Source organism: Vicugna pacos, chromosome 2 (genome assembly GCF_048564905.1).
Source record: "Vicugna pacos chromosome 2, VicPac4, whole genome shotgun sequence".
Lineage (NCBI taxonomy): Eukaryota > Metazoa > Chordata > Mammalia > Artiodactyla > Camelidae > Vicugna > Vicugna pacos.
This window is the reverse complement of record NC_132988.1, coordinates 45,599,996-45,627,474: the sequence shown is the minus strand read 5'-3', so window position 1 is coordinate 45,627,474 and position 27,479 is coordinate 45,599,996. Positions and strand designations below refer to the sequence as shown.

The 27,479-nt window shown below is 41.2% G+C and overlaps 1 protein-coding gene and 1 pseudogene across 2 annotated transcripts; one reads left to right on the top strand and one right to left on the bottom strand.

Moving 5' to 3' along the window:
* The first annotated feature begins 7 nt into the window (after positions 1–7).
* Positions 8–26,732, top strand: CYP2U1 (cytochrome P450 family 2 subfamily U member 1). 2 transcript variants are annotated; one of them, XM_072939135.1, is made up of 8 exons: positions 8–608; positions 12,667–13,302; positions 15,034–15,195; positions 16,369–16,536; positions 17,952–18,080; positions 18,800–21,047; positions 26,021–26,108; positions 26,664–26,732. In XM_072939135.1, exons 1-6 carry the CDS (start codon positions 119–121, stop codon positions 18,808–18,810), a joined length of 1,596 nt encoding a protein of 531 aa, XP_072795236.1. In that variant the 5' UTR covers positions 8–118; the 3' UTR covers positions 18,811–21,047; positions 26,021–26,108; positions 26,664–26,732. The 2 variants fall into 2 exon arrangements, with proteins under 2 accessions (XP_072795236.1, XP_072795231.1); XM_072939130.1 differs by having other exon boundaries at positions 9–608; positions 17,952–21,047; positions 26,664–26,728.
* LOC102541905 (capZ-interacting protein-like) lies at positions 22,181–23,373 on the bottom strand (annotated as a pseudogene).
* Positions 26,733–27,479: the final 747 nt, after the last annotated feature.

The following is a 27,479-nucleotide window of genomic DNA, read 5'->3' as shown; positions in this document are numbered from 1 at the left end:
CGCTGCTCCCCTCCCGCCCCCGGGCTCCCAAGGGAGCTGGCACTGAGGCCGGGCACCCGTGTCTGTGTGCAGTCTCTGAGGTCAGGAGCGCAGGGCTGAGGACGCCGGCGCACAGGTCATGGCCGCGCCGGGGCTGCCCCAGCCTTCCGCCGAGGGCTCGCCCTGGCCTCTCAGCCTCCTGCACGCGCCCTCGGGGCTGCTGCTGCTGGACCCCACGGGCGGCGCGCTGCTGCTGCTCGGCCTGGCGGCGCTGCTGGGCTGGAGCTGGCTGTGGCGCCGCCGGGCGCGGGGCATCCCCCCGGGGCCCACGCCTTGGCCCGTGGTGGGCAACTTCGGCTTCGTGCTGCTGCCGCCTTTCCTGCGACGGAAGAGCTGGCCGTACCGCCGGGCGAAGGCCGGGGGACTGAACCTCTCGGGCCTGGGCGCGCAGTTGCTTCTGGCCGAGATGGCCCATAAGTACGGCAACATCTGCAGCTTCTTCATCGGCCACTACCTGGTGGTGGTCCTCAACGACTTCCACAGCGTGCGCGAGGCGCTGGTGCAGCAGGCCGAGGTCTTCAGCGACCGCCCGCGGGTGCCGCTCGTCTCCATCATGACCAAGGGGAAGGGTGAGCTGGGCCGCGGCCGCCAGAGGCTTGGGGGTCACAGGCCGTGTGAACGCGCCGATGGGTCTGCAGGTGCGCCGGGGCTGCGGGTCCTGTGCCGCTGCAGCTGCGCGCACCCAGTCCGGCTCACACCTGCATCCTGAGGCCAAGGAGGAGGGCGGCACCGCCTTCCTTTCCTGGTGCCTTTTACATCCCCTCGAGCTCCTTCCCGGAACAAGGCCTCCCTCTTCGGGCTGTGTTCCTAGGAAGAACTTTGGCGGCTTTAGAAAGAGAGGCGTATTTTCACCTTCTGAGTTTTGAGTGCAGGAGTATAAGAAAATGATTTTCCTATTAAGATACAAAGTCTAGAAAACATGACAGGAGCCTACTGGCAAACCTAATGCACTGGGTTTGTAGCCTCTGTGATTCCTGCTTATGGAAGTCTACCTCAGGCAGTTCTGAGGGTTGGTAAACATGATTATCTACTGCAGTGGACTGTCACATTTACCCTTTGTTTATCGGTCCCCTTTGTCTTATTGGCCGGCACAGGTTCCAGACTTTTTTTTTTTTTTTTTTTTTTTTTGTGGTCTGTGTCACTCCTCCCCTTCAGTCCGGTGTTAATTTAAGTGTCCTTCCCTCGGAGTTTTTTTTTTCCTCACTTCTCCAGGTAAGTTAGGCCCCCTTGTTAGAACTAGTTTCATTGCGCAAGTAATTTTCCTTCCCTGCACGTATCAGTCTTGAGGCTTCATCATTTTGTAACCTTGGGCCTGAATGTGAGTCTTCACCACTAGACTGACATCTGGGAGGACAGAGTAATTCCTTGTCCTGCCTGGCACGTAGTAGGAGTCAGTAACTATTTATTAAATAAGTGGAACTACTACTTCACGTTCCTGGAATGTGACATAAAGAGATCTAGGCTTTTTAGAATCTGATTAAGCCAGAGTTTTGCATCAGGTTTTTAAATGAAGAATAATGATGATCTTAATATATAAATGTCCCGCTGGAAAACAAATGTCACAGTTCATACCTTGCCCTCTCCATGCCGTCACACATGCTGCTTCTGCAACCTGGAATTCTCCTGTGATCTCATGGCCTCCTGGAGAACTCTAGTCTGCTTTTCTTTTCTCTCTCTTTTAAATAAAAATTGTGATGAAGTACATATAACATAAAATTTACCATCGTAGCCATTATTGTTATTGTTTTTATTGAAGTATAGTTGATTTACAATGTTGTGTTAGGCATCTTAACCATTATTAAGTGTACAGTTCAATGGCATTAAGTCATTCACACTGTTGTGAAACCATCACCACTATCTCCAGAACTCTTTACAGCTTGTGAAACTGAAACTTGGCACCCATTAAACAAACACTAAAAAATCATCTTCCTCAATGTAATAAAAAGAATTTTATTTGCAACAAAAACCCTATTAAACATCAAAAAATTCTAACCCCTGGCAGCCACCATTCTATTTTCTGTCTCTATGAATTTGACTATTCTAAGTAGTTTACATAAGTGGAATCACACTATATTTGTCCTTTCACTTAGCATAATGTTTTGAGATTCATCTATGTTGTTGCATGCGTGAGAATTGCCTTCCTTTTTAAGAGTGAGTACTTTACTGAATGTATATGCCACATTTTGTTTACCCATTCATTCCCTGATGGACACTCGGGTGTTTCCACCTTTAGGCTATTATGAAAAAAAAAATGTGGCTATGAGCATGGCGTGTCTACAAATATCTGTTCAAGTCCCTGCGTGCAGTTATTTTGGATATATATCTAGAAGTAGAATTGCTTGATCGTATGGTAATTCTGTGTTTAATTTCTTGAGTAGCTGCCAAACCGTTTTCTATAGCAGCTGCACCATTTTACATTTCTACCAGCAGTGACCAGTGTTCCAGTGTTCAAGTTTCTCCACATCCTTACCAACACTTATTATGTTTTTTCATACCTGCTTAAATGTCACCTCTTTGAGAATGTGTTCCCTGACATACTTCTGTACCCTCTAGGTAGAAGTGAACTGTCTTTTTCTCTATGATGCCACTGTTTTAATTTTAACACCCATCTCATCCCCTACCAGTCAATCAACAAGTCTTGTCTGTTCCTACTGCAAATACATCCACATTGTGCATCTATCCACTTCTCTCCATTGTCAGCACCCTCATCCAAGCTACCATAGTTTCTCATCTGATACATTAGAAGCCTCTTAACTGGCCTGTGTGCTTCTGCTCCAATCTCTTATCCACATAGCAGCCAAAGGGATGTCTTGTATAAAAAAATCATGAATCAAAACAAACATGTCTCCCTCCCCTGCCCCATCCCCACTGAAACCAATTTCCTCCAACTCCATACTTGACCTGCTATGCCCTGACGGATCCTGTCCCTTCCTGCCTTTCTGGCTTCATCTCTTTCCACTCTCCCTTTACCTGTACATTTCAACCTGCTGTAGACACACTACGCTGATTCCTGCCAAGCTGGTGACCGCCCCAGGCTACTGGATTTGTTATCCTTGGGCCCAGAATAGCTTTTTACTTTACTTCTTGTCATCTCTTAGGCCAGTTGTCACCTTTTCCTCTTATTTTAGACACTGCTCACTATCACAACTTATTTTATCTCATTCGTATTTCACTAAACTCATTCACTAAACACTTTGAAAGTATTTAGCCTGTTACCACCAACCCCAGCCCCCACTGGAATGTAAACTCCATGAGGGCATTGATTTGTCTCATCTTGTTAACTGTTGTATCCCTGTTAACTGGCACAGAGTAGGTAATAAGAAGGAAATGAATGCGTGCATGCCAGCATCTGCTGAAGCCCTCACCACATTGTATTGTAGCTGTTGTTGTGTGTCTACCTTTTCCTGCTGGTTTTTAAAGGTAGGAGTTAGATTTTCTTCTTTGAGGTCCTTCTTGGTGGGTGTATGGTTTGGTAAAGAATCTATAATAAGGTAGGTTCTAAATATTAATTGCATCACAGCTCATTATTGGATCCCTCTTTATTTAGGAAAGGATGGGAAGCCTGGGGTAATTTGGTGCTTCAGTGTCTCAACTAAAGCATTAATTTCCCCAAGAGACAGGACTTTTTAGGTGATGCTGCTCTGGTATTGTGGTGGGTGTGTGTTGGGCAAATGTGCAGTGAAAGAACTGAGAGAAGATTCTGTAGCTGGTGAAGATGATTGACTGGAGAAGAAAAAGCAGGAACCATGTGTCACAAGGAAAATGCTTGTGGATTTAACTTGGACTAGAGAAGAGATCATCTGAATAGGAAGGTATGGATAGTTGAGGAATTTTTTTAGGGAACTTTTTCAAGGGTGGAGAATAAATGGGGAGAATGTGAGTTTATTTCAAGATGCCCATCGAAGGATGAAGGAGCAGATGAGTTCTGAGGACACTTCACAGGTTAAGAAATGGGCAGCATGAGCCTGATAAGAGAGGCCACGGGACCCAAAGGCTGAGCGGCTGAGCTCAGCAAGACTTGAGGAGTCCCCGAGCCACCTTTGGTGCTGTTTCCAGTGGCAGGACTGTAAAATGTGAAGTTGTCCAGAAGCAGGATTTGTAGACTATAAGAGAAAGAGAAGGGATATTAGGAACTGGAGGCCTGTACTGTTATTAAATGTTTATCACAGAATATCTTTAAAGAATTTTGCTGTTAAAGTTGTGTCTAGCAGAGGAGAAATGTTTCATAAGCAGTGATGTGCTGGAAATAGTTCACTTAATTCATCGCCAACAAGCTCTAGAATATGGGAGGTTATTTTTTGTATTTGAGTTTTTCAAAATATCATGCTTAGACAAGTTGATCTTCTTAAGCCCATAAAAACTGCAGGAAGCTCAGAGGCCATAAAGGTGTTCTGCATTAGCTTCACCTGCCGCGTTCTCCGTCTGACTCTGTTCCTGGCCAGGAATAATTAATAAAGTTACAACGTCAGATTAAGAGGTACAGACTACTATGTATAAAATAAATAAGCTACAAGGATATATTGTACAGCACAGAGAATGTAGCCAATAGTTTATAATAACTTTAAACAGGGTATACTCTATAAAAATTTTGAATCACTGTCTTATATACGTGAAACTAATGTAATATTGTAAATTGACTATACTTCAACTTAAAAAAATGTTACAAAGTCAGAGCCAATTCTACCAAAGGAGGACTCTACTCTAAGTGTGGTCTATTTCTTCTAAAAGGTTTGTGCACATCACATTTTTATTATAAAATATTTCAATATAAAGTTCAGAGAACAATGTAAACTCATTCATCCACTATTCACATTTGCTTCAGATTCTTAAATAGTACATAGATTTATTTGGTATGTTTTTTAAAAACTTGCCAATGTCATATATTTGAAGTATCTTTCTACTTGTAGTTTTTGATTTATCTGTTTCCCTGTTGATAGAAATTAGATTGCTTCTAATTTTGAGACATTGCTGGAGACTTAGAGCAAGAGTCAAAGCAAATTGCAAAGACATAAAAGTGGGAGGCAAAAGGAAGTTTTGAAGTTTAAAAAGTACAGGATAGATCAGTCAGTATTGAGCACCTCAAAGGGGTACAGGATACAAAATGAAATTAGGAAATAAAAATAGAAAATGAAAGTTCATTTGAAGAATTTGAAAATGAGTGAGGAAAATAAGATAACTGAATCTTGTAGCAAATGCAGTGAAGAAGGTATTTGAAATAGTTATGTGCTCATGTCAAGAAAGCCTGCATTCCCACTAAGAAGGATACTTCTGTGACCTTGTGGAAGAAAAGGGCAGATATAATCAATAGATAATACTTTTTCTGCTTTAAGAGGAAGAAAACATATGTGATCAATGTAGAACTACATCAAATTTAATGTATTTTAACTATTTTATGTGTTATGTTACAACACATAAAATATGGAAATGGAATAAAAGAGTTCGTTTTCATTCTTTTCAAAAAGAATTAAAACCATCTGAGATCATTATTATTTTGAGAAAGCCATTGTTGGCATTTTTACATACCACCTTTGTTTTAGTCTATTTGAGCTGCTATAACAGAGGACCACAGGCTGTGTGGCTTATATACAGCAGATTTTATTTCTCACAATTCTGGAGGCTGAGAGGTCCAAGGTCAAGGTGCTGGCCGATATGGTGTCTGGTGAGGGCCAGCTTCTCGATTTATAGGCAACTGTCTGTAACCTCACATGTGAAAGAGGGGAAGGGAGATCTCTGGGGCTTCTTTTATAAAGGCACTAATTCTATTCAATGGCTCCACCCTCCTGACCTAATCACACCCAAAGACCTCCCTTCCAAATACTATCACACAGGGCATTAAGATTTAATGTATGAATTTTGAAGGGACACAAACATTCAGCCTGTGGCAACCTTCTAGTATTTTTTTTATATGTACAGGTATTTTTGAAAATATATTTGCTTCCTTAAAATAAAATCATATTCTTCACACTAAAATTGTTGTTTATCACTTAAAGTATTGTGAATATATTTCCATATTGTTAAATATTCTCTTGCAAAGTTCTTAAGAGCTATACAGTATTCCTTTGTGAGAATGTATCATAGTCATAGCACTTACTCTTCTGAGAAGAACACCCCTTCTTCTGAGGAACTATTTGTGCCCACCACCCTTTGGTGTCCATTAAGTGTGGTCGGAACAGGAGATGCTGTATCGTTATATGAATTCCCTCTCTGGCTGCAGTGATTAGTCAGGGCAAAGACCCCTGATCAAAGGTGACTTGATCAGAATATCTCACTAATTTGTGGTGGTTAGTCTGTGGGCTGGGTAAAGAACTCAAGTTCATAACTATGGATCGATCCTCACAGGGTAAGAATTGATGCTTGTGGCATAGTGTGGAAACCTCAAGCCACAAAATAAACTTAAAGTGTTGCAAATTGGTGTCACTGTGGAATACTGCCTGAAGCATTTGAATCCTTCCCTAGCATTTTTCGGGTTGGAACTAGAGAAAAGAGGCCCTTACAGGGCTTTTCTCTCCAGTGGTGGAAATGGGAGGATGGGCATCTCGAGATAGCTCCAGGTTCTTGGAAAAACGGGTTTGCAGTAGGAAGGAATGAAGTCAGTCAGGCAGAAAGGAGTGAAAAACAGGTGCAGAGAGAAGGAGGTCTGTAGCATTTAGCCTCCTCTGAGGTGGTAACAGCCAGCGCTTCTTGTCTTTTGGTTCCATCCACAACCTAACTGGCCTGTTTGTCAAACTAACTTGAGGGTATGTTTTTGTCATTTGCGAACAAAAGAGTCCTGATTTTTGCTTTGGAGCCATTTTTATTTTTCAGTGTTATTCTCCTCCTTGAGATGAAGTCTTTGTACGCACCCATGGACACCACTGCTTTTCAGGGCTGAGAATGGAGATGTCAACAACTGCAGGCTGCGCTAGAGCCTCTTCCAAACACTGTCAGACTGTAAGCCATTGTGGCTTCTCAACCTGGCTGTTTTGTAAAGTTTGAAACCCCAAGGCTGTTAATCCTGCCGGTGCCTCCGCCCCCGGCATCCTCTTTGACTCTTTGGTCACCTCTTCTGCCTTGCACTTCCTACCGCTCAGCTTGTCATCAGATACACCGCCGCTCAAATATCAGCCTCTCCTGAGAAGTTCCCTCCACTTCCTTGCGTTATATGAACCTGGCTTTTCCCTCAAGATAATTCAGCTCTTCTTAAAAATAGCTTCTTTAAATTTGTTCATGTTCTTTATTTTTCTAAAATGTGCCTTCATACACATTCTTATTTACAAAGGAAGTGTCGCTCAAATGTCCTCTCTTCTGAGAAGTACTGCCTCTCAGCTGACACAGTGCTCCTTCCTCTGTCTACACTGCAACTTCTGTACGGTCCAGCATAATAACATTCCATACCACGCAGCCAACAATGCAACATTCAGTGCCATGCATTCCAACTGTGCAACTTCAGTACAGCTCACCATACAACTTTCAATGTGATATGGAACTTCAATAGGGTTGTTGGTTTGTCCAGTTCCTCATAAAATTATAAGCATCTTGAGAACAGGGACTGTGTCTTTGAAATCTGTGTGCTCTTGTATCTGGCACATAGGGGACTCTAAACAAATATTGGAAAACTGAATTTAAGAAAGGGCATTTGGCTAGATAAACTGTTTCTAAAACCCAAATGTGTGGTTTAAAAAGATGATGATTAGATGACACAGACTGAGGACTTCACAGAGGAATAAAGCTCCTTGAGAAATAGGACAGAGCAGAGATGTCAAACGTGATACCTTAAATTAGACAGTAGTTAAAATTAGTCTCAAATCCTGCAGTTAAAGTGAGAGACCATATCTTCCCAAGAAAAGAAAAAGGGACCCATAGGCACTTAGCATCTGAATGCTGAAAGCAGCAAAAGACTTGGCCATGGTTAAAGACAGGAAGAGTGAATGAGCTGTGGTTGCTGAGGAAATGGTTTATGGGACTTTATTAAACAAAGGGAGAGTTCTGGTTTCAGGAATGGTTAAGATGTTTCAATTCCTTCTTTCTCTTGACAATCACACACTAAACCAGAGAGAATTTTAACAGAAGTGCATACACTATCCATGATGAGATAAATCTGCAATCCTGTACCACAATATCTGAAGACAAAAAGTAAACATAGGATTGGCCCAAATGACTTTAAAGAATAGAGGGTGACCACCCTTAAGTTTCTACAGAGAGAGGTACTAATGGGGTATGGGACAGTTTGCCCTGAAGAAGCCCAAAAGTTTCAGGAATTGGAAGTACCAGGGATCACAGGAGGCAGGGGTGAGCTAGAGGGCTGAAAACAGCTATTGCTTGAAGTACATATAAACTATAGTTAGACCAGTTCCTTATCACCACCCTCTCCCCTGCAAAAATAGAAAGTAGATGCGCTGGAGAACTTTGGAATTTAGTGACCTCTTAGCCAGCCAGAGATGTGAATTGGGTTGACAGAGGCATAAAGATAACCTTGTACCACGCAAGATGAAAAGTTGCCTGTAGATGAAGAGGGGCTCCTGAAGAGCCTCACTCTGAGTGGGAATTAGACAGAGAACACCGAACAAGCCCGGCCAAAAAGAAAACAAGGAAACTTGCTTGTCTTGGCCTGAACTCTGGCAGAGGAAATGTTCTCCCTACACCTCTAATCTCTGTTGCAACTACTCTGCCATTTTAGTGCACGAGCAGCCATAGACTGTATGTAATTGAAGCTCAGTGGCTCATTAGCTGGCTGTGTCCTAGTTAAACTTTCCTTACAAACCCTGAAATTTGAATTTCATTTGGTTTTCACTTATTGCAAAATATTCTTTTGATTTTTTTCAATCAGGTAAAATTGTAAAAACTAGTCTTAGCTCTCTGGCCATACAAAGGAGGTAGCAGGCTGGATTTGGCCTGTGGGCTTTAGTTTGCTGACCACTTGTAGTATGCTTAAGTAAAAACTTAAGGGTGAGCATTCAGCCTGTTTCTCTCAATGCAAAAAAAAAAAAAAAGTGAGAAAGGAAGGGGAAAAAGAATAGACACAGAAGGACAAATAGAAAGTTCAAACTAATATGATAGAAATAAATGAATAATTATATTAACTGTAAATGGACTGAACATACTGGCTAAGAGACTGATTGCCAGAATGGATTTTAAAAAATTCAGATATGTGTTGTGTTAAAAGAGACATGTCCCACACCCAAAAAAGAAACATACATACCCTAAACATAAGGGTACATTAAAGTTCAAAGTAAAAGAAAGGGAAAGATTATACCAAGAAAATACTTTAAAAAGAAAAGCTGATGTACTTTTGACAAAATATTCTTTAAATCAAGCTGCATTATCAAGAATAAGGAAGGCATTACATGATGATAAAAGGAGCCTTTTCTTTGAACGAGGAAGATAAAATAATTCTAAACTTAAATGTACCTAATAATGTTGTTTAGCATAAATAGGTACCTAAAACATAGATAGATACATAGATATAGATATAAATATCTATATAGCTGTGATGGTTAGCTACACATAACAAACACTTACAGAACTGCAAAAAGAAATTGACAAATGCACCATTATATCAAAATATTTTAACATAAGTGTTTGTATAGTCGAGAGATCAGGCAGACAAAAATTTGATAAGGATATAGAAGATTTGATTCCAGCAATTATCACGCCTTCTCTGTTGGAAAGAGAACCCTATACCCAACAATTGCATATATAAAAACTCTTCTGAACTTTATTTGGAGATTTTATTAAAATTGATCACATACTAGGTTAAAAAGTCTCATCAGTGTCAAAAATCCATATAAGCCAAGTTAACCAAGGTGGCAAAAGAGAATCAAAACAGAAATAAAAAAAATTTTACTTAAAATGCAGTGCAAATGCACGCATCAGTGCTTGCAGCCTGCAGCTGAAGTGGTACCCAGAGAAACTTGTAGAGCCTTAACTTACTCATCAGGATAAAGGCCTGGAAATTAGTGACTTAGATAGCCAATTTTATTTATCTGGAAAGAACAAAATAATAAATTTAAAGGAAAAAAGAAGAACATGACATTATAATTTTAGACAAATTCTTTCAGAGAGAAAGGATCATCATGGCTCATTTTAGGAGGACAGTATACCCAGAAAAGTACATTATGAGAAAGCAAATTTGTAGTCCACTCTCATGTATTAATATGAATTTTAAAAAAACTTAACATATTAGGAAACCAAATCCAACAATGTTTTTTAAAAGAGCATAGAAATACCATAACCAAAATTGGATTTATTGTTGGATTGCAAGTAAGTCCAATGATCATAGAGAAGGCAATTTTCAAACAAATCTATACATTAAATGCAATTCCAATCAAAATCTCAAAGGTGCTTTTGTAAAAGTAGAACTTGACAAGCTGATTAACAATTTTATAAAACAATTTTATAAATATAAGTGAAGAACCAAGAGTAATCAAAAAGAATTTTGGAAAATAACAAGGTGGTGGTGGGGAATTCCCTATTAGATATTAAGACTTATTATAAAGTAACAGTAGTTGAGACAACGTGTTTTAAACACAGTGATAAATAAATAGACCAGTATAGAACATAGCAGACTAGAAAACTTATCAACTGACCTGCCTGTGTATAGAAAACATACAACAGAGGCAGGGTTGTAAATCAGTGGGGAAAAGGAGAGGCTATTCCATAAATGGTGCTTGAACAATAGGTTTTCTAACTGGGGGGAAAGAGTGGATTCCTACCTCACAGTACATAGGAATACCTAACATAAATATGAATTCCAGGTAGATTACAGAGACTTAAAGTTGGAAAAGCAAAATTTTTAAATTTTACAAGAAAATATAGCATGTATTTATGAACTCATGGTAGGAAGATATTTCTAAATTAAGATATGCAGTACCAATCAGTAAGAAAAAGACTGATAAATGCGACTATCTTTGTATTTAAAGCTTGTTTATCAAATAATAGCATTAAAAAAAGTGAAAAAGCAGTTCACATGATAGGAGATATCTGCTGTGCATCTAGAATATGTAAGAAAAAGAAAATTGCACAATTAATAAGTGCAAATCACAAAACAGGAAACCTGGTCAATAACCATCTGAGAAGCTGCTCCAACCACTGGTAATAATCAGGGAAATTCAAATAAAAATCAAATGAGATACATTTCAGCCCTCTGATTGGCAAAACTAGTGTTGACAACCACCAAGTGATGGCAGCTATTTGACAAGAGAACGTTCATTTACTTCTGGTGGGTACACTTTTGGAGAGTAATTTGACAGTGTCACATTGAAGATGTACATGTTTTATTACACATCAATCCACTCTTAGCAATGTCTTCAAAATTCCAAGACAGTGGGGAAGTTACAATATATACATTTTCTAAAAAATCTTTAAAAATTCTCCTCTGATGCATCCTTTCTCAGGAAACTGCTAGAGAATATGCTTCAGCAAAATAAGGGAATAAAATAAGAAAAAGACATAGAATCCAGAAAATGGATTCAACACAGGAGAGTCCAAAATTTTTCTAAAAATTTCTAAATGATGACAAATGGAAGTCACAAAACACCTGAACAACAGGCTTAGAAAACAACCACATCAGAATCTTGAGCAGAAGATTCCGGGCAGGAAGATGGAAGTGATAAATCATCCGATACGTTTGACCATGTGGATGTTTATATTGAGAGTCATTTTATAGAGATATTAAAGATTGCAAGGAGACTTAATCATAGAGAGAGGTCTTTATTCTCAGCTGTATTCACATCATCTGAATGTCTGGCACATGGTAGGCACTCAGGAGTATTTGTTAAATGAATGAAGCATGTCCTTGAAGGTGGCAGAAAGGAAGTAGATGGACAATGGGAGAGAAGGGAGAGCTGGCAGAAACAATGATGGACATCATGGAAAACAGGAGGAAGAAGTAAGTGACTGGAAACAAAGAATATCTGAGAACATTTGATACAACATCTGGGAGCACTTCTGTTGGGTTTGGTGGTGGAAGATGTATAACATAAATGAGAATCAAATAAGATGTAGCTGTGAACGACCTTGAGTTCAGATGCTTTTAAGTTAGGACTGTTTTCAGCTACAGACATTTTAGATTATCTGCCAGGTATTCGATCCAAATTTTGATGGCCGGTGTCCTAATACAGTTGGGCTATTGATTTATTTGGCTAATATTTAACAAGCTCCTCCTTTCCATGCAGAACTATGCCAGAAGCTCGGGTTTAAATGATGAATAAAATCAGATATTGTCCCTGCTCTCATGTGCAATCTGTTACCATGCAATAGATTTTTAGATAAATACTGTTTTTAGAATGTGGGTGCATCTAACCTGAAATCTGAATCCACCCTTATGAAAAAAAGATTTTGAAATTTACACTAACTCTCGAAATTGAAACTCATTGCTTTTCATTTCACCAGGAGTTAATAGCTATAATAATAAACTTTATAGTAAAATTTCCTAATCATATTGGAGACGACCTTTGTTATTAGAAACAAACTTGATAACTAAAGTTTGCTAATCATTCTTCTTGGCTGGTGATCTTTATCTGTATGTGCATGAACTTTGCACAAGTGACTTGAGAAATATGAATTCGCTTCATGGTTGGTTCTGTTCAGTATTATCAAGCATTGCCCTCTCTCACCTTCTTATCTTCTTTCCTCGGTGTCCTTTTGCAGGGATTGTATTTGCACATTATGGTCCAGTCTGGAAACAACAGAGGAAGTTCTCTCATTCAACTCTTCGTCATTTTGGCTTGGGAAAGCTTAGCTTGGAGCCCAAGATTATTGAGGAGTTCAAATATGTGAAAGAGGAAATGCAGAAGCATGGAGAAGACCCCTTCAATCCTTTCCCCATTGTCAACAATGCCGTCTCTAACATCATTTGCTCTTTATGTTTTGGCCAGCGCTTTGATTACACCAATAGTGAGTTTAAGAAAATGCTTAATTTTACGTCACGAGCGTTAGAAATCTGTCTGAACAACCAGCTCCTCCTGGTCAACATATGCTCCTGGCTTTATTACCTTCCTTTTGGACCATTTAAGGAATTAAGACAGATTGAAAAGGATTTAACCACTTTCCTTAAAAAAATCATCAAAGACCATCGAGAGTCTTTGGATGCAGAGAACCCTCAGGACTTCATAGACATGTACCTTCTCCACGTGGTGGAAGAGAGCAAAAATAATAGCAACAGCAGTTTTGATGAAGATTACTTATTTTATATCATCGGAGATCTCTTCATTGCTGGGACTGATACCACAACTAACTCTTTGCTTTGGTGCCTTCTGTATATGTCACTGAACCCTGACATCCAAGGTAATAAATAGATGTTTCCTTTATTCACGGCAAACCCAGTTAATTTAAATTAGGGTCAGCAACCTCGGTGATCCTGTGGCTCCTATCAATAAGCAATATATTTAGGCTGGAAAACAGAGTGAAAATATTTGCATCTCATAAGGAACTGGTAAGGTGTTAACAGTGAAACTCCAAGATTCTAGACAATGGAACTAAAGTCACAGCTTGTTTGCACCTGCTTTAAATCTCTACAGGTCAGATTCTGTGTGAAATCTATAATGGAGAAAGACCTTTAGAGCTGAGAAGCCGAAGAGAATCATAATGATCATCTGAACGCATTCATCTTGTTTTGAAAATGCAGAACAGTGTCCCAGAGACGTTCTGTGGTTTTCACAAGGTCACAGGGCTAGTTTCAGTAAGAGATAGTGAATGCCAGTGTTGTGCATAGAGGGAGAATACAGGGAGAATAGTGTATTAGTTTCCCATTACTCATACAACAAACAGCCACACTCCTGGTGACTTAACACAAGTGTGTTATCTTACAGTTCTATACATTAGAAGCCTGACGAAGGTCTCACTGGGCTAAAATCAAGGTGTTGGTAGGGCTGCCTTCCTTTCTGGAGGCTCTGGAGGAGAATCTGTTTCTTGCCATTTCCAGCTTCTTTGGCTCATGGCCTCCTTCTTTCATCTTTGAAGCCAGCAATGTTGCATCTCTCTCTGACCGTTCTTTCATAATCACGCCTTCCTCTGACTCTAAATTCCACTGGGAAAAGTTCTCCAGCTTTAAAACCCATATAATTAGATTGAGCACACGCAGAATATCCAGGATAATCTCCCCATCTCAAAGTCCTTCTTTTAATCACATCTGCAAAGTCCCTTTTACCATGTCAGGTAGCGTATTCACAGGTTCCAGGGGGTTACAGTGTAGACACCCTTGCGGGACCAGTCGCTGCCTACTATAGATAGGATTGTGCCTACCAGTATTTGTTAAGTATTGCTGAGTAACAAACTATCCCCAACTTTAGCATCTTAAGACAACAACTACTTACTATCTCACATAGTTTCTGAGGAATCAGGAATCTAGAAGCAGCTTAGCCTGGATGGTCTGGCTCAGGATTTCTCATGAAATTATAATCAGGATGTTGCCGGAGGCTACAAACATCCATGGAGTTGACTGTGACTGAAGGATCCTCTTCCAAGGTGGCTCAGCCACGTGACTACTGGCTGTAGGCCTTGCCACTTGGACCTTTCCATAGGGCTGCTTGACTTGGCATCTGCCTTCCTCCAGAGTGAACAGATGACCCGAGAGAGAGTGAGTGGCCAAGACAAATGCCACTGTCTTTTATAACCTAAGCTCAGACCTGTCATGCTGTTACTTCTCCCTTATTCTGTTGATTACATAGACCGATTTGGTACAAAGTGGGTGGAGCTGGTGCAAAGATGTGACCTCTAAGAGGTGAGGATCTTGGGGGCTGTGTTGTCATATGAAAAGTCTTAGAGAGTCAGTCCAACATCCATGAGAGAATGATTCAGTGTTCTGAATCCAGAGGCCTTCTCCTTTGCCCCCTTCTGTGTTCTGCAGTCTTCCTTCAAAATCCCAAGGGGTACAGGGCCCCTGGGACCAGCTGGCTCTTCTGGAATATCTGAGCAATGCCTGACTTCGCTGAGACTGAGCGGGCCTGTGCTGCTGACAGGAGGACAGTCTCAACTCTCTCCTGGCTTATCTTCTCACGCTTTCCTGTTTTTGTATAGAAAAGGTTCATGAAGAAATCGAAAGGGTCATTGGTGCCGACCGCGCCCCTTCCCTCACTGACAAGGCCAAGATGCCCTACACAGAGGCCACCATCATGGAGGTGCAGAGGCTGAATGCTGTGGTGCCGCTCTCCATTCCTCACATGACCTCAGAGAAAACAGGCAAGTCCAGGGTCTTCCTCCTGTGAACGCCCTTGAGGGAAGCCTCGCCCCTTAATCCAGAGGAGTTGAGATGAGGATGTGGTGACCCCTCACCTCACTTGGTCCTTCTGAGGGTTTGGCATTGTGGGTAGTCAGATGTCTGGGGCTTGCTTCAGCCTCAGTTTCCCTGATCCGTAGCACTGGCGTGTTCCAGCACTGCTTCGTGGGTAAATAGCTCTCTAGCCTTCAGACTGTGCACACTTACACTGGTCAAACAGATTATGCCACCATTTAAGGTGGCTGTTTTGACAGAAAAGACCCCAGAATTAACGAAGGGCCCTCTCAGTCCTCCTGTTCTTGGAGGTCAGAGGGTTAGTTCTAAATAAAGAATTAGGGATTTTAACTGGAAGTTGTCCTACTTCATTTCTTACAATTCTGAAACTGAAGCATAAGTATTAAAGAATTAGGAAAGAGCCCATCTGATTCTGAGGGCACGTGTTTCAGCCTCCCACCTATAGCATCCATGACATCGAGGCGCTCAGATCCTCTGTAAACATCCCTCGTAACAAGGAATTTTCCTTCTGTGGAGTCAGCCCATGATGAAATGGGCTGAAATCTAGTTAGAATACGGTTGTAGGAGGCAGTCACTTTGAGTGACATTGGATTACTTAATCTTTGGTGTAAATTAGATACATGGTATGGCAGTATCTTTGGGGCATTGTTTAAAGTGCATGTGCACTTGGCAGCTGGTAAGAGCCAGCACTGACTTCCCCGTATGCCCCTTTATCTTTACCTTTCTCGTTGTTCTGCTGTATGGACATAAAAGACTCCATGAACTGTAAAATTTTATACAAGTATTAGGAATTTGTAATCCTTGGGAAAGTTTTTTGGAATGCCCTATGATTTCTGTTTGAGTGTTTTCTCTTGTCATATTTTTATGGTTTGATTTAATTCATTAACTCAGCATCCATCGGAGCAACTCCTGTGCCCTGTCTCAGGCTGGGTCTTGGAGGGGATGTGGAGAGGATACCAGTTGATAAGGCCTTGTCCCCGCCCTCAAGTACCTCAAGTTTAGTCTCAGCAAATTAAGAAGCTAGATATGTAACTTTCTTTTTCTTTCAGATAGTGATATTAAAGAGAACTATTAGTAAAAGCATGTTGAATAATACTGTGTTTTTTTGGGTTTTGTTTTAGTGCTCCAAGGGTATACCATTCCTAAAGGCACGATAATATTACCCAACTTGTGGTCAGTACATAGAGACCCCACCGTTTGGGAGAAACCAGATGATTTCTACCCCAGTAGATTTCTGGATGATCAAGGACAAGTTATTAAAAAAGAAACATTTATTCCTTTTGGGATAGGTCAGTTAAACTTTTCTTTTTCAGTTTTTTTATTGAAGTATAGTTGATTTATAATGTAAATTTCAGGTGTACCACAAAGTGATATGTGTGTGTGTGTATATATATATATTCTTTTTCAGATTCTTTTCCATTATTGGTTATTATAAGATATTGAAAGTAGTTCCCCGTGCTATGTATAGTATGTCCTGGTTATTTATTTTATATATAGTATATATATATATATATGTTAATCCCAAACTCCTAATTTATCCCTCCCCTCCCTTTCACCTTTGGTAGCCAGAAGTTTGTTTTCTATGTCTGTGACTCTATTTCTGATTTGTAAATAAGTTCACTTCTATCTTTTTTCAAGATTCCACATATAAGTGATATTACATGATATTTATCTTTGTCTGACTTACTTCACTTAACACGATAATCTCTAGGTCCATCCATGTTGCTGCAAATGGCATTATTTCATTCTTTTTTATGGCAACTTTTCTTTTTTTAATATATTTTTATTGAAGTACAGTCAGTTTACAATGTGTCAGTTTCTGGTGTATAGCACAATACTTCAGTCACATAGGAACATACATACATTCGTTCTCAGATTCTTCATTATAGGTTACTACAAGACATTGAATATGGTTCCCTGTGCTACACAATATAAACTTGTTGTTTATCTATTTTATATATATTAGTATGGCAACTTCTATTTTCTTAATGGCATAATTTAAAAAGAAGCAGAACCAAAAGAATCTTTTATTATTTTAAGATACTATTTTTAAAATGTTTCTTTCTTGGCAAGCTAATATAAGAGATAATTTAGATAGTACATCTCTACTGTGTTCATTTCAGCTTTTAAAAACAAAATGGAAGCAATTGGTTTTAAATAATTAAATATGACTAGAAATCTTCCTTTCTGAGTTACCAGGTGATTGTTTGAGTCCCAGGGAACTACTGGAGTTAAGAGTAGCTTTGACCTGTCGGGCTGGTGGGTGAGGGTGAGCTCTCCAATCTCACCAGTGCCTCCTTTAGGTTCCTAGATTAGGGTGTGTGTCTTCTTTCTACAGGAAGAGAATACTCCTGCTATTCTCATCTGATGTATTTTCTCTTTAGTCTTCCAGGCACGAGCAAGGAAAGAGATAAGTAGGTATGGAGGAGAGAAGGTAGCCCGCCTTATTGGATTGTCTCTAGTTCCTGTCTAGGATGAGGATAGATTTTTATGAGTAGGAGTTAAAATGTGCACTTGGTATGTGAAAATTAGGATCAGCATAGACTGTGGGAAGTCGTGGGGTATATGTGGCCATTTTATTTCAAAACTCTCTGTGTCTGCTTTTAAAACACCCAGTTTAGGGGCTTCATATAAATTTGTCCTTTTTGAGACAGAAAAAGGGATGCTGTTGTAATCCTTACCTTTTTTCTGATCTTGTTTGTAGGGAAGCGGGTGTGTATGGGAGAGCAACTGGCAAAGATGGAATTATTCCTGATGTTCGTGAGCCTAATGCAGAGTTTCACATTTGCTTTGCCTAAGGACTCAAAGAAGCCAATTTTGACTGGAAAATATGGTCTGACTTTAGCCCCACATCCATTTAATATAATCATTTCAAAGAGATAAAATATAATCATTTCAATCATTTCTTCTCTCCAAGAAGAGATGGTGCACAGAATGTAAATACATGTCCTTCTAAGCTGGTTCTTCCTCCTGTAATTGACAGCAGATCCAGAAACTCTGCGGATCTAGGTTAGGCTCAGATCAGAGGGAGACTGGAAAGAGGATAGTGCGTGGGAGCTTCCATCTTGGAGGAATGATTCCTCAGCAGGATACTCCAGCCGTCTCAGTCATGCGTGTGACTCGTGGGGACAAAGTCTAGGCCGGGGAAGCAGGGCATCTGGATTTTTATCCCCAGTGGCTTCCACCAGTGAGCATGTCTTCTCCTCCCTCAGTGCCTCAGTCATCCCATGGGTAAAGTGAGGGTCACAAAATTTGCCTTCTCTCTATATCTCAGCATGAATGAAGGTCAAACGCCCCGTGTCTTTTCTGACATCACCAGAACACTGTTTACTTCTGCAGAACAAATTCAGGAGAAGAAGGGAGACTACCTGTTTGAGACCCTTGATGACATGAAAGTGGTATTCAGACCTGGATGCTTTGTCAGGGGAGAATGTGGGTTTAGGGGACCGTGAGTTAGAGCTTTTCTTGGCACAGATCATATGTCGGTTTTGGGAGGGCTCGTTCTGTTATTGTTATCTTTTTGTTTATGATTTTGGTTTTTACTTTTTGTAGGCATGAGATGAAGTGGACCCCTGTTCAGTATATTGAGGAAAGGTTATTGTGTGAACTTATGTGCCTGTCCTCTATTTTAACTGCATGACCAGTGAGCCTGGCTGAAGAAGTGACTTCGTCGCAGAATTCCTTTCTGCTGAGCTTACTGCAGTGATGGACCTCTAGCTTTTGATTTGAGCTTTGAATAGTGAGCTGGGGAATTTTGACACTTGGGATTCATTAGGAAAGGATTCAAACTGTACCGAACATTCCTTTCCTGTTCTCTGCCACCAGGCCTAGTGTATCTCATCCCTGAAGACTCTTAAAGACAGGAAGGCATTCTTATTCGTATTAAGAGAACTAAATGATTTCTTAATAAATAAGCTCCCTCTATAAGAGCAGTTCTCATAAAAGGTAATGACCTTTCTCAGGGAGTGTTTGGAAATATGTGGGTGTGTTTTTGATTATTGCAATGATTAGGGTGCTGTTGGTCTTTCTGCTGCCATGAGGCCAGGATGCTAAATGTCTGAGCAGTCCTAGACAATGAAGAACTCACCCAGTATACCAGTATTTCCTCCAGTAAGGTCATGCTCTGAAAACAGCCAGCCCTTTCCTTTATTCTTCTAGAATATTCCTTTTAGAGAAGGAATCGTGATAATAACGTGAGCAACTATACTTCTGAGCCTTTCCTCATTGCTGGCACCATACTTAATGCTTTACTCGTGTACTTACATGATTCTTACAGAAAGTCTGGTAAGAGGGTGCCATGGTGTAGCTGATGAAGCTGAGGCTTAGGAGTTAAAGCACGTGGTTGAGAAGCACCACTGCCTATTTCAGACCTACCAGTCTTTGTGACTGGAGAGTTCTTCCCGCACCACTTCTCTCTGCTGCCACCCCCTGAGCTCAGCAGTCTCCCCCTCTGCATTTTCAATATAGATAAATGAGATACAGGCCAATCCTGAGGTGCCTTGAGGAGTTTTGTTAATTAATAAATGAAATGCCCAGGCACTGTGAGTGAATGGAGAGGTTGTTGTCTAGATCTTAGACAGATGGTGCCTGTGTGGATTACCATGTGCCTTAGCAGGGCAGTCTGTCCTGATCTGGAATTTCATATGCTTTGGAACTGCATTAATGACTTTGCGTTAGCAGGTTTATTACTCCTCGATTTATATGTTTATTTTCATTACTCCTAACCAAACAGTTGTAGCTAACTTGAGGAAGACAACTCTTCCGTGAGATTATGTTGAAATCAGATGTTTATTAAACTTTTCAATATAATGCCTTAAAAACTGTAGCACTTTACAAACATCTCTATATAGCAGATCACTGAAAGGACGGTTAATGCTTTCTTTGTACATGTTGATGTTTTATGATTTTGTACTTTATGATTTATTTGAAATATAAAAATAATAGTACTTTATTTTGTAAGTCTGCCTAATATCTACCTTTTAGTCATCTTTAGCATAATTTGTGATGCTTTTATTAAACTTTTAATTTTAAATGAGATAGTGTCATGTCTGGTTTTGGGGGTTTTGTTTTTGCTAAACAAAATTCTGTTTTGCCAGATGTCAAGTTAGGAAATGGAAGAGGGAATAGCCCTCCAAAAAGAGCCACAGATATACAAGAATGATCTCTGCACAGGAGGATAATTCTCTCAATATACCCTCTCAGAGCACAGTTACTCTCAGGACTGTATCACAGCCCACGTTTCTTATCTCTCACATCAAAGTCCAGCATTATTTGAGGGAGTGATGAATCTACACAAGCCCATTGGGGCAATGTGTCTAGTGCTTGTCTCTGCAACACTTCTTAGCTCAGGAAGAAGAGTTTTTTAACCACCTGAACCTACGGATTTTTCCTAGCGGTAAGCCGACTCCAGCTTGTTCCATGGCCCAGTCTTCCTCCTGCAGGTCACAGCTCAGAGGTCACCTCCGCAGGGCAGGCTTCCACTAATGCCTTATCTAAAGTGGCCTTTCCTGAGAACTCTCTGCTATAAACTGTTTGTGCCCCCCAGAATTCATTTATTGAAACCTAGTCCCTAATATAATAGTAGTTGGAGGTGGGACCTTTGGGAGATGATTGTCGTAAGAGTTGAGCCTTCATAAATGGGATTAGGGTCCTTATAAAAGAGACCCCAGAAAGCTCCCTTGCCCTTTCTGCCTTTGTGAGAATGCAGTGTGAAGACGGCCACCCACGAACCAGGAAGTGGGCTCTCACAAGACACTGAATCTGCTGACGCCTTGATTTTGGACTTCTGGCCTCCAGAATGGTGAGAAACAAACTTCTGTCATTTATAACATAGTCAGTCTATGATACTTTTGTTATAGTAGCCTAAATGGACTAAAACACCCCCTGATTTGTCCAGTTTATTTCCTTCGGAGCCTCCCTCACATTCTACAGATACCTTTTTAATTTAAATGCTCGGTTTCTTTCTTTTTTTTTTTTTTTTAGTTTTACTGCAGTTTATTTTTTTAATTACTTTTTTTAATGGGAGGAGGTAATTAGGTTTATTTGTTTATCTTTAATGGAGATACTGGGGATTGAACCCAGGATCTCATGCTTGCTAAGCATGTGGTCTACTACTGAGCTATATCCTCCCCCCATAAATCCTCAGTTTCTGTCATGTCTGAGACCTGTGGCCAGAGGTGCCCTTTGATGCACAAGTTTTCAATTTTGATGAAGTTCACTTGGACTATTTTTCCTTTTGTTGCCTATGCCTTTGGTGTCCTATCTAAGAAATCATTGCTGAATCTAATGTCATGAAGCTTTCCTCTTGTTTCCTTCTAAGAGTTTTATAGTTTTAGCTGCCATGTGTAAGTGTTTGATCCATCTTGAGTTAATTTTTGTATATGATGTAAAGTAAGGGTCTAACTTTTTTTTTTTTTTTTTTGCATGTGGATAACAATTTCCCCAACACCATTTGTTGAAAAGACTGTCTTTGCCCCATTGAATGGTCTTGGTACCCTTGTCGAAAATTATTTGACCATGTATGTGAGGATTTATTCCTGGGTTGATACTATCTTTTAAAGTAATGAGTTGCTAAACAGTTTTATACTAATACCAGAATATTCAAACCAATCAGTGAGGGGAGAAGATACATCAAGGAAGGGACAGAGCATCCAGGCCCACAGGTTGACCAGTATCCCTGGGGAGTTGTCACCAGAGTAGATTGTCCATCAGGTGACACAAACTCAAGCTGATAGAAGTCTGCTGCCCTCAGATCCAATCTCTGCCTGGGACGGCGTTGGGGTGGGGACACGGCACCCTGTGTCTTCAGGCTGACTCCTGAGCCTCAGCGCATCCTGCTTCTGTGATGGCTTCCCTGGCTGCTGCTACTATTGCTGTGACTACTTCCAAAGAGACGGCTCCAGCAGCTTCCTCACAAGCACAGTCAGTTCTTTTTCACATTTTAGTGTCCTGGACAGAGGGGTTCTCCTCTGTCTCGGGGACCTCACTGCTGGTGTCCGGCAGCGCATGGCCAGTGGTCGCAGCCTGACTCGAGAAGGGCCCCCTCATCTTGCTTTTCCTTGCATTTCCCCTGCTTGTGGCTGTGGCCACCCTCTACTCCTCGGGGAGGACTTTGGGGGTTTCCTCCCCTACAGCTGCCTCCTCCGGCCCCTTTATGTCTTGGCTTCTTTGTCCGGGCTCATCCTCTTGGCTAGCTGCCCTCTCCTTCGCCTCTGTAGACTCCTCTGTCTGCTCTCCCACCGGTTTCTACTCTGTGGGGTTCCTGCGTCCACTCTCTGCCTCTGGGCTGGAGGCTTGGGCTGGACGCTGGCCGGCCCCCTCTGTGCAGCTGCCCACAGCCTCCTCGTGCTGTGGGCCTTCCCTGTGGCCTGCCCTTCTCCTTCTGCTTCTCTTTCCTGCTGGACATCTCCTCAGAGGAGGGGATCCTGGGGCTTGGCTCTTGGGTGGGAACTCCTCATCCCCATTCTCTTCCTTGGCACCATTCTCTGGGGAGGACTTCATGGCCCTGAAGTCTCTCAGGTCCCCACAGCCCGACTGGGACCTTCGGAATTGCCTGGAGGGAAGGTGCCTTTTGACTGAGTCCCTTGTCTGCACCTCATTGTAACAGGGCAGACGATTATCTTCAGGAGGCTGGTCGAGGCTGATGGGCACGTCCTCTGGCTCGCTGGCCTGAAACTGTTCACCAGGGCTGCTACAGGGAGATGGTGGGCTGTGAAACGGCTATACCATGACCTTGAGTCCAGGACTTTTTTTCTTTTTTGAGATACTTTGATAGGTTTAATTGCTTCTCTCTCTGGGTGTGTGATGGTTGAGTCCAGGACTCTTGGGTGAGGCCCCAGACTCTTGGGTGGATCAATGGCTAAATTGGCTGGAAGCTTCTCCGTCAGAGGCTCTTCACCTTGATTTTAGGAGGTGGTTTGCATTGGTCGGTGACTTCTCACCATTCTGACCCAGCTCTACCTTGGAGGGGAACAGAGAGGGAGCAGCACGGTTTCCTTCTCTTGGTTTACTGGCTGGTGTTTCCTTTGCAGCGGCTGCCTGCTCCCTAAAGCCTGCGGCCAGCTGGGCCACGGACGGGGCGCCGAGTCGTCCACGTTGGCTTTGGTCTGTGCCGGCCTTTCCTCCATGTCCTTGGGGCCAGCTCGGCGGCGGCTGCGCAGACTCCTTGCTCTTGCTCTTGCTCTTTCCTGGGGCTCACGATCCCGCCTCTCCGCTCGGTTCCCGCCCGGGCCGGTTCGGCTGCGACAGCCCATTTCTAATTCTAAAAGATGACACTAAACCGGGAAACCCCACCAGTGGAAACTGTTCTCCCGTCATACTCTGTTTGGCAGCATTTGTCCTCCTCATATTTTTTTCCAGTTTGAGTTTGTTGCTTAGCAAACTCTTCCCACCTGATCTGCAGAGGTTTGTAGTGAGTTGTCAGTTATAGTTTTTGAAGGATGTCTTCCAAGGATATTTAAATCCTTTATGTGGTTTCCTTGAACACAAACATAATGTTCATGGAAAGCCAGTGCCTAAACATAAAAATAAAAATAAAAATAAATTAACTAAAACCTCAAAAAGCTGTTATTTTTCAAGAGGGACAGAATGACAGATGGTAACTGAATGCCATACCTGCCCCTAGATTGGATTCAGTAGTAGAAGGAAAAAAAACTATAAAGGGCATTATTGTATTAATTAACTAAATTGGAATATGGTTGATCAACTGAATAGAAATGTATCAACCTTAAATTTACTTAAGTTGATTACTATGGTTATGTAACAGACACACCCTATTCCTAGGAAATATGCACCAAAGTATCATAAAGGATCATGATGTGTATAGTTTACCCTCTAGTGGTTCAGAAATTATTCATATATATAATCTATTTTATCTGTTATAGGTAGATATAGACAATAGATAAAGATAAAACGAATGATAAAGCAAATTTGATAAAATGTTACAATAGGTAAACGTGGATAAGGGGTATATGGGTTTCTTGGCACTGTTCTTGCAATTTTTCTATAAGTACAATTACTTCAAAATAAAAAGTTGAAAAAAATTTAAATGTGATTGTGATCATGACTCTCATAAAAAGGTCTACTCTGATCTGGCCCCTGCCTGTGTTTCCAATCTCATCTTTATTCACCCAGAAGGACCCTGTGCTTTTGTTATCCTGCATTAGTTATATTTCCAAACCTTTTATTCTCTATTCTTAGTTCCTTCACAGTCCATATTTACATTTTTCTCTCTGTCTGGAATGTCCTTATAACACTTCTGCTTGAAAACCTTTGAATCATCCTCACTACTCTGCTGTAATATATCTTTCATGATGAAGTAGTTTAGGACACAGGTTATGAGCAACAACTTTGCACTCAAGTAGACTGGGGCTCAAGACTTGGCTCTGTAGTTCTCACCTATCACCCCTCAGACAAGTTATTTCCCTCTCTAAGCCTCAGTTGTCCCACATGCAAAATGAGGATAAAAATAGTGACATACTTCATCAAACTGATGGGAGTGGATGAGAAAATATATACTACATGCTGGTCTTACACAGAGTCTGGTAAATTGAGCATTCACTAAATGCTAATTCCCTGCCTTCCCCAGCTAACCACCTCCTACAGTCCCTTGAATTCCCTCCTGGAAAGCACCTAAAACATTACTGTCATGACTTATTTTCATGTTTATTTCTCCTACTGTATTATGAACCCTTGAAAGGCAAAGACTACATTCTAGTCTCCTCTGACTTTTCCAGCATCTAGAGTGATGTTTCTTACTCACATACGGCAATGAAAAATTTGTTATTTCCAAAATCAATGATTTTACTTTTTAAAATAAAACAAGAAGTCACTCTCAGCCTTCCTTAAATATCTGGCTCTGAAAATGTCAGAACTGTAGTTAGTCAAAATATATTTTAGCCTTCAACTCATTTATTAATATTGGGGTCTTTATGAAAGATTTCTAAGTTAGGAAATCAGCTTGGTTCTTTGTGCCTAGAAATTAAGATCCTTGAGAAGGAGTAGAAGGAAGTAGGTGAGTTTGGAGTGTTGCAGCCAGGATTTACAGGTTTGGTCTTTACCCTGTGGATGAAGTTTCTAAAAGGAGGGGAGTGCAGTGATCCAGTTTATGACTTGAGAGATCAGTCTGAGAAGAATGTGAAGTATGAACTGGGATGAACAGACACTAGCTACGGCAAGGCTCGTTGGGGATGGCCTCAGTATCTACACAGGAGACAAGGGCTGGGCTAAAATGCCAATAATCAGGGACAGAGATAAGTGAGGGAAAGGAGGCAGGAAGCTTGTGTGTTTCTAAGGTGGAATCAATGCTATTTGATCAGCTGGGTGGGGATGTGGTGGTGAAGGGGAAGGAAAATGCCCTTGGTTGGGGGCCATCATGAACGGAGACAGAGAATGCAAGAGGAGGTGAAAGGTATTTGGGAGGTGGGAAATAATAGGTTCAAATTTTGATAAGTTACATTTGAAGTAGCTGAGGGGTTTCCAAGTAGAGGTGATCAGTAGACAATTATAAATGAATGTTTGTGTTTGAAAAACGTGAGTCTGCATGCTAGAAATCAAGGTGGTACAAAACACACAGCTCTAAGAGAGTCTTCAGGTGTAAATATTGGGAATCACTGTGTGAAACTTACAGTTCTGGGGTTTGTTAGTAGGAAGATCTAAATAAATTAATCTGCTTAACTTTAATGATAACATTAGTATGATAGTTAAAGCTCCAAATCTAGGCATACATGTTTACCACAGACCACTCTCCAATTTTTCTTTCCTCTCTGGCAACAGCAGTTCTTTCTAAAGAGTATGAAATTATGAAAGGAGTGGGAGCCTTCAAGTCAGAATGGAATCAAATCTGAGTCTGGCCGGTTATTAGGTGAGTTAAACTTAAAAAATGATTTAACTGCTCAGAACCTCAGTTTCTTCACCTTTAGAGGAGGATAGCAGTAGTAGCCATAGGGTTGCTATGAAGAGAGGCAAAGCAACATGACAGTCAAGAACATGTGCCCTGAAAATAGACTGTCCTTGGTTTGAATTCTGCCTGTCCCAGTCATTAGCTATGTGATCTTGGCTAAATTCCTGAACTTCTCTGGGCCTCAGTTTCCTTACCTATAAAAGACGAGTACCCTTAGTGCCTACCAGTAGGGTTACAGTGAGGATTTAGTGAATTTCCCAAGTAGAGGAGAAAATGGAGGCCGAGAGCAGCTGGTGTTGGGATGACTGCTAGCATGATAAAAGCCAAGATGCATATTTAAAGTCGGCCATCATAACATTTTTTTCTAAAAGCTTAAGAGGATAAAATTATTTGTAAAATTGTTGTGCTATTAGAAATTTGGCCTTGTTTTATAAGTCATTTTGAGACTATCATTCAGTAGGATATACAGCTACATGACTGTGCCTTTCTCAAACTATGTACATCTTGTTTGTGCAGATCAGTTATTATTTCCTTGAAAACACTGCTGGCAAGCATGGCAATGTCAACTCTCACTAACTCTGCAGTAGGTAAGTTTTGGTTGAACTTTCTGGGCTTTGCTGTTGTAACACACTGAGCAGCCACGGCTCTGTTTTTCTGACATATGAAATCTCAAAATTGCTCAACAAAACAGGAGAGGCAGCATTAATTTTTCATCCTTTCCCCAGTGAGCCAGAAATCATTAATTTCCCACAAATAGAAGGAAAATTCCAACTTACGCAATGAACCCTGGCCCCATTAACGCTCCAGTTAACACACCCTGTCCTTTGGTCAACATGTCTGTCACACGACAGTGTGAGAACTGAATGTCAGCTTAGGTCTCTCTGCCTGCCTGTTTCACAAAGCGGGTCGGCTAGGAAGGCTTTGATGGAGGCAGAGGACTTAACTGTACTTCCTGCTTCTGCTGCTCAAAGAGCCCACTACCATGTATATTTTCAAATACTGCTTTTTTAATATCGATTTTTTTAAAGTAGTACAGCTACCCATTTATGAGACAAAAATAAAAGCAGTCATTACTTACTCTGTTCTCTGTGCCAGCCCTTTCCTTTGCTGTTTTTGAGTTGGTCAGTGAGCGGAGTCTTGTTTCCTAGTACTCCACCCTTTCTGCAGATAGAGGCAAAGCCCCGCCCAAAGAACAGGGTGAAGGTGCAAGTCTGGGACCACAGACATTGTTACGGGTGCCTGAAAGCTCAAGGTCACACTTGAGAAAAGACTTGCAGTTCTGGCAAAAGGATGATTCTACTGTAGCTGTCATCTGACCAGGACTGGGCAGGA

Excerpts from the sequence above, each read along its gene's own strand:
- CYP2U1 (XM_072939130.1), top strand. The coding sequence starts at position 119 with ATGGCCGCGCCGGGGCTGCCCCAGCCTTCCGCCGAGGGCTCGCCCTGG. Across the intron at positions 15,196-16,368 it reads CATGACCTCAGAGAAAACAG|TGCTCCAAGGGTATACCATT; the intron begins GCAAGTCCAGGG and ends GTTTTGTTTTAG. Across the intron at positions 16,537-17,951 it reads ATTTATTCCTTTTGGGATAG|GGAAGCGGGTGTGTATGGGA; the intron begins GTCAGTTAAACT and ends TCTTGTTTGTAG.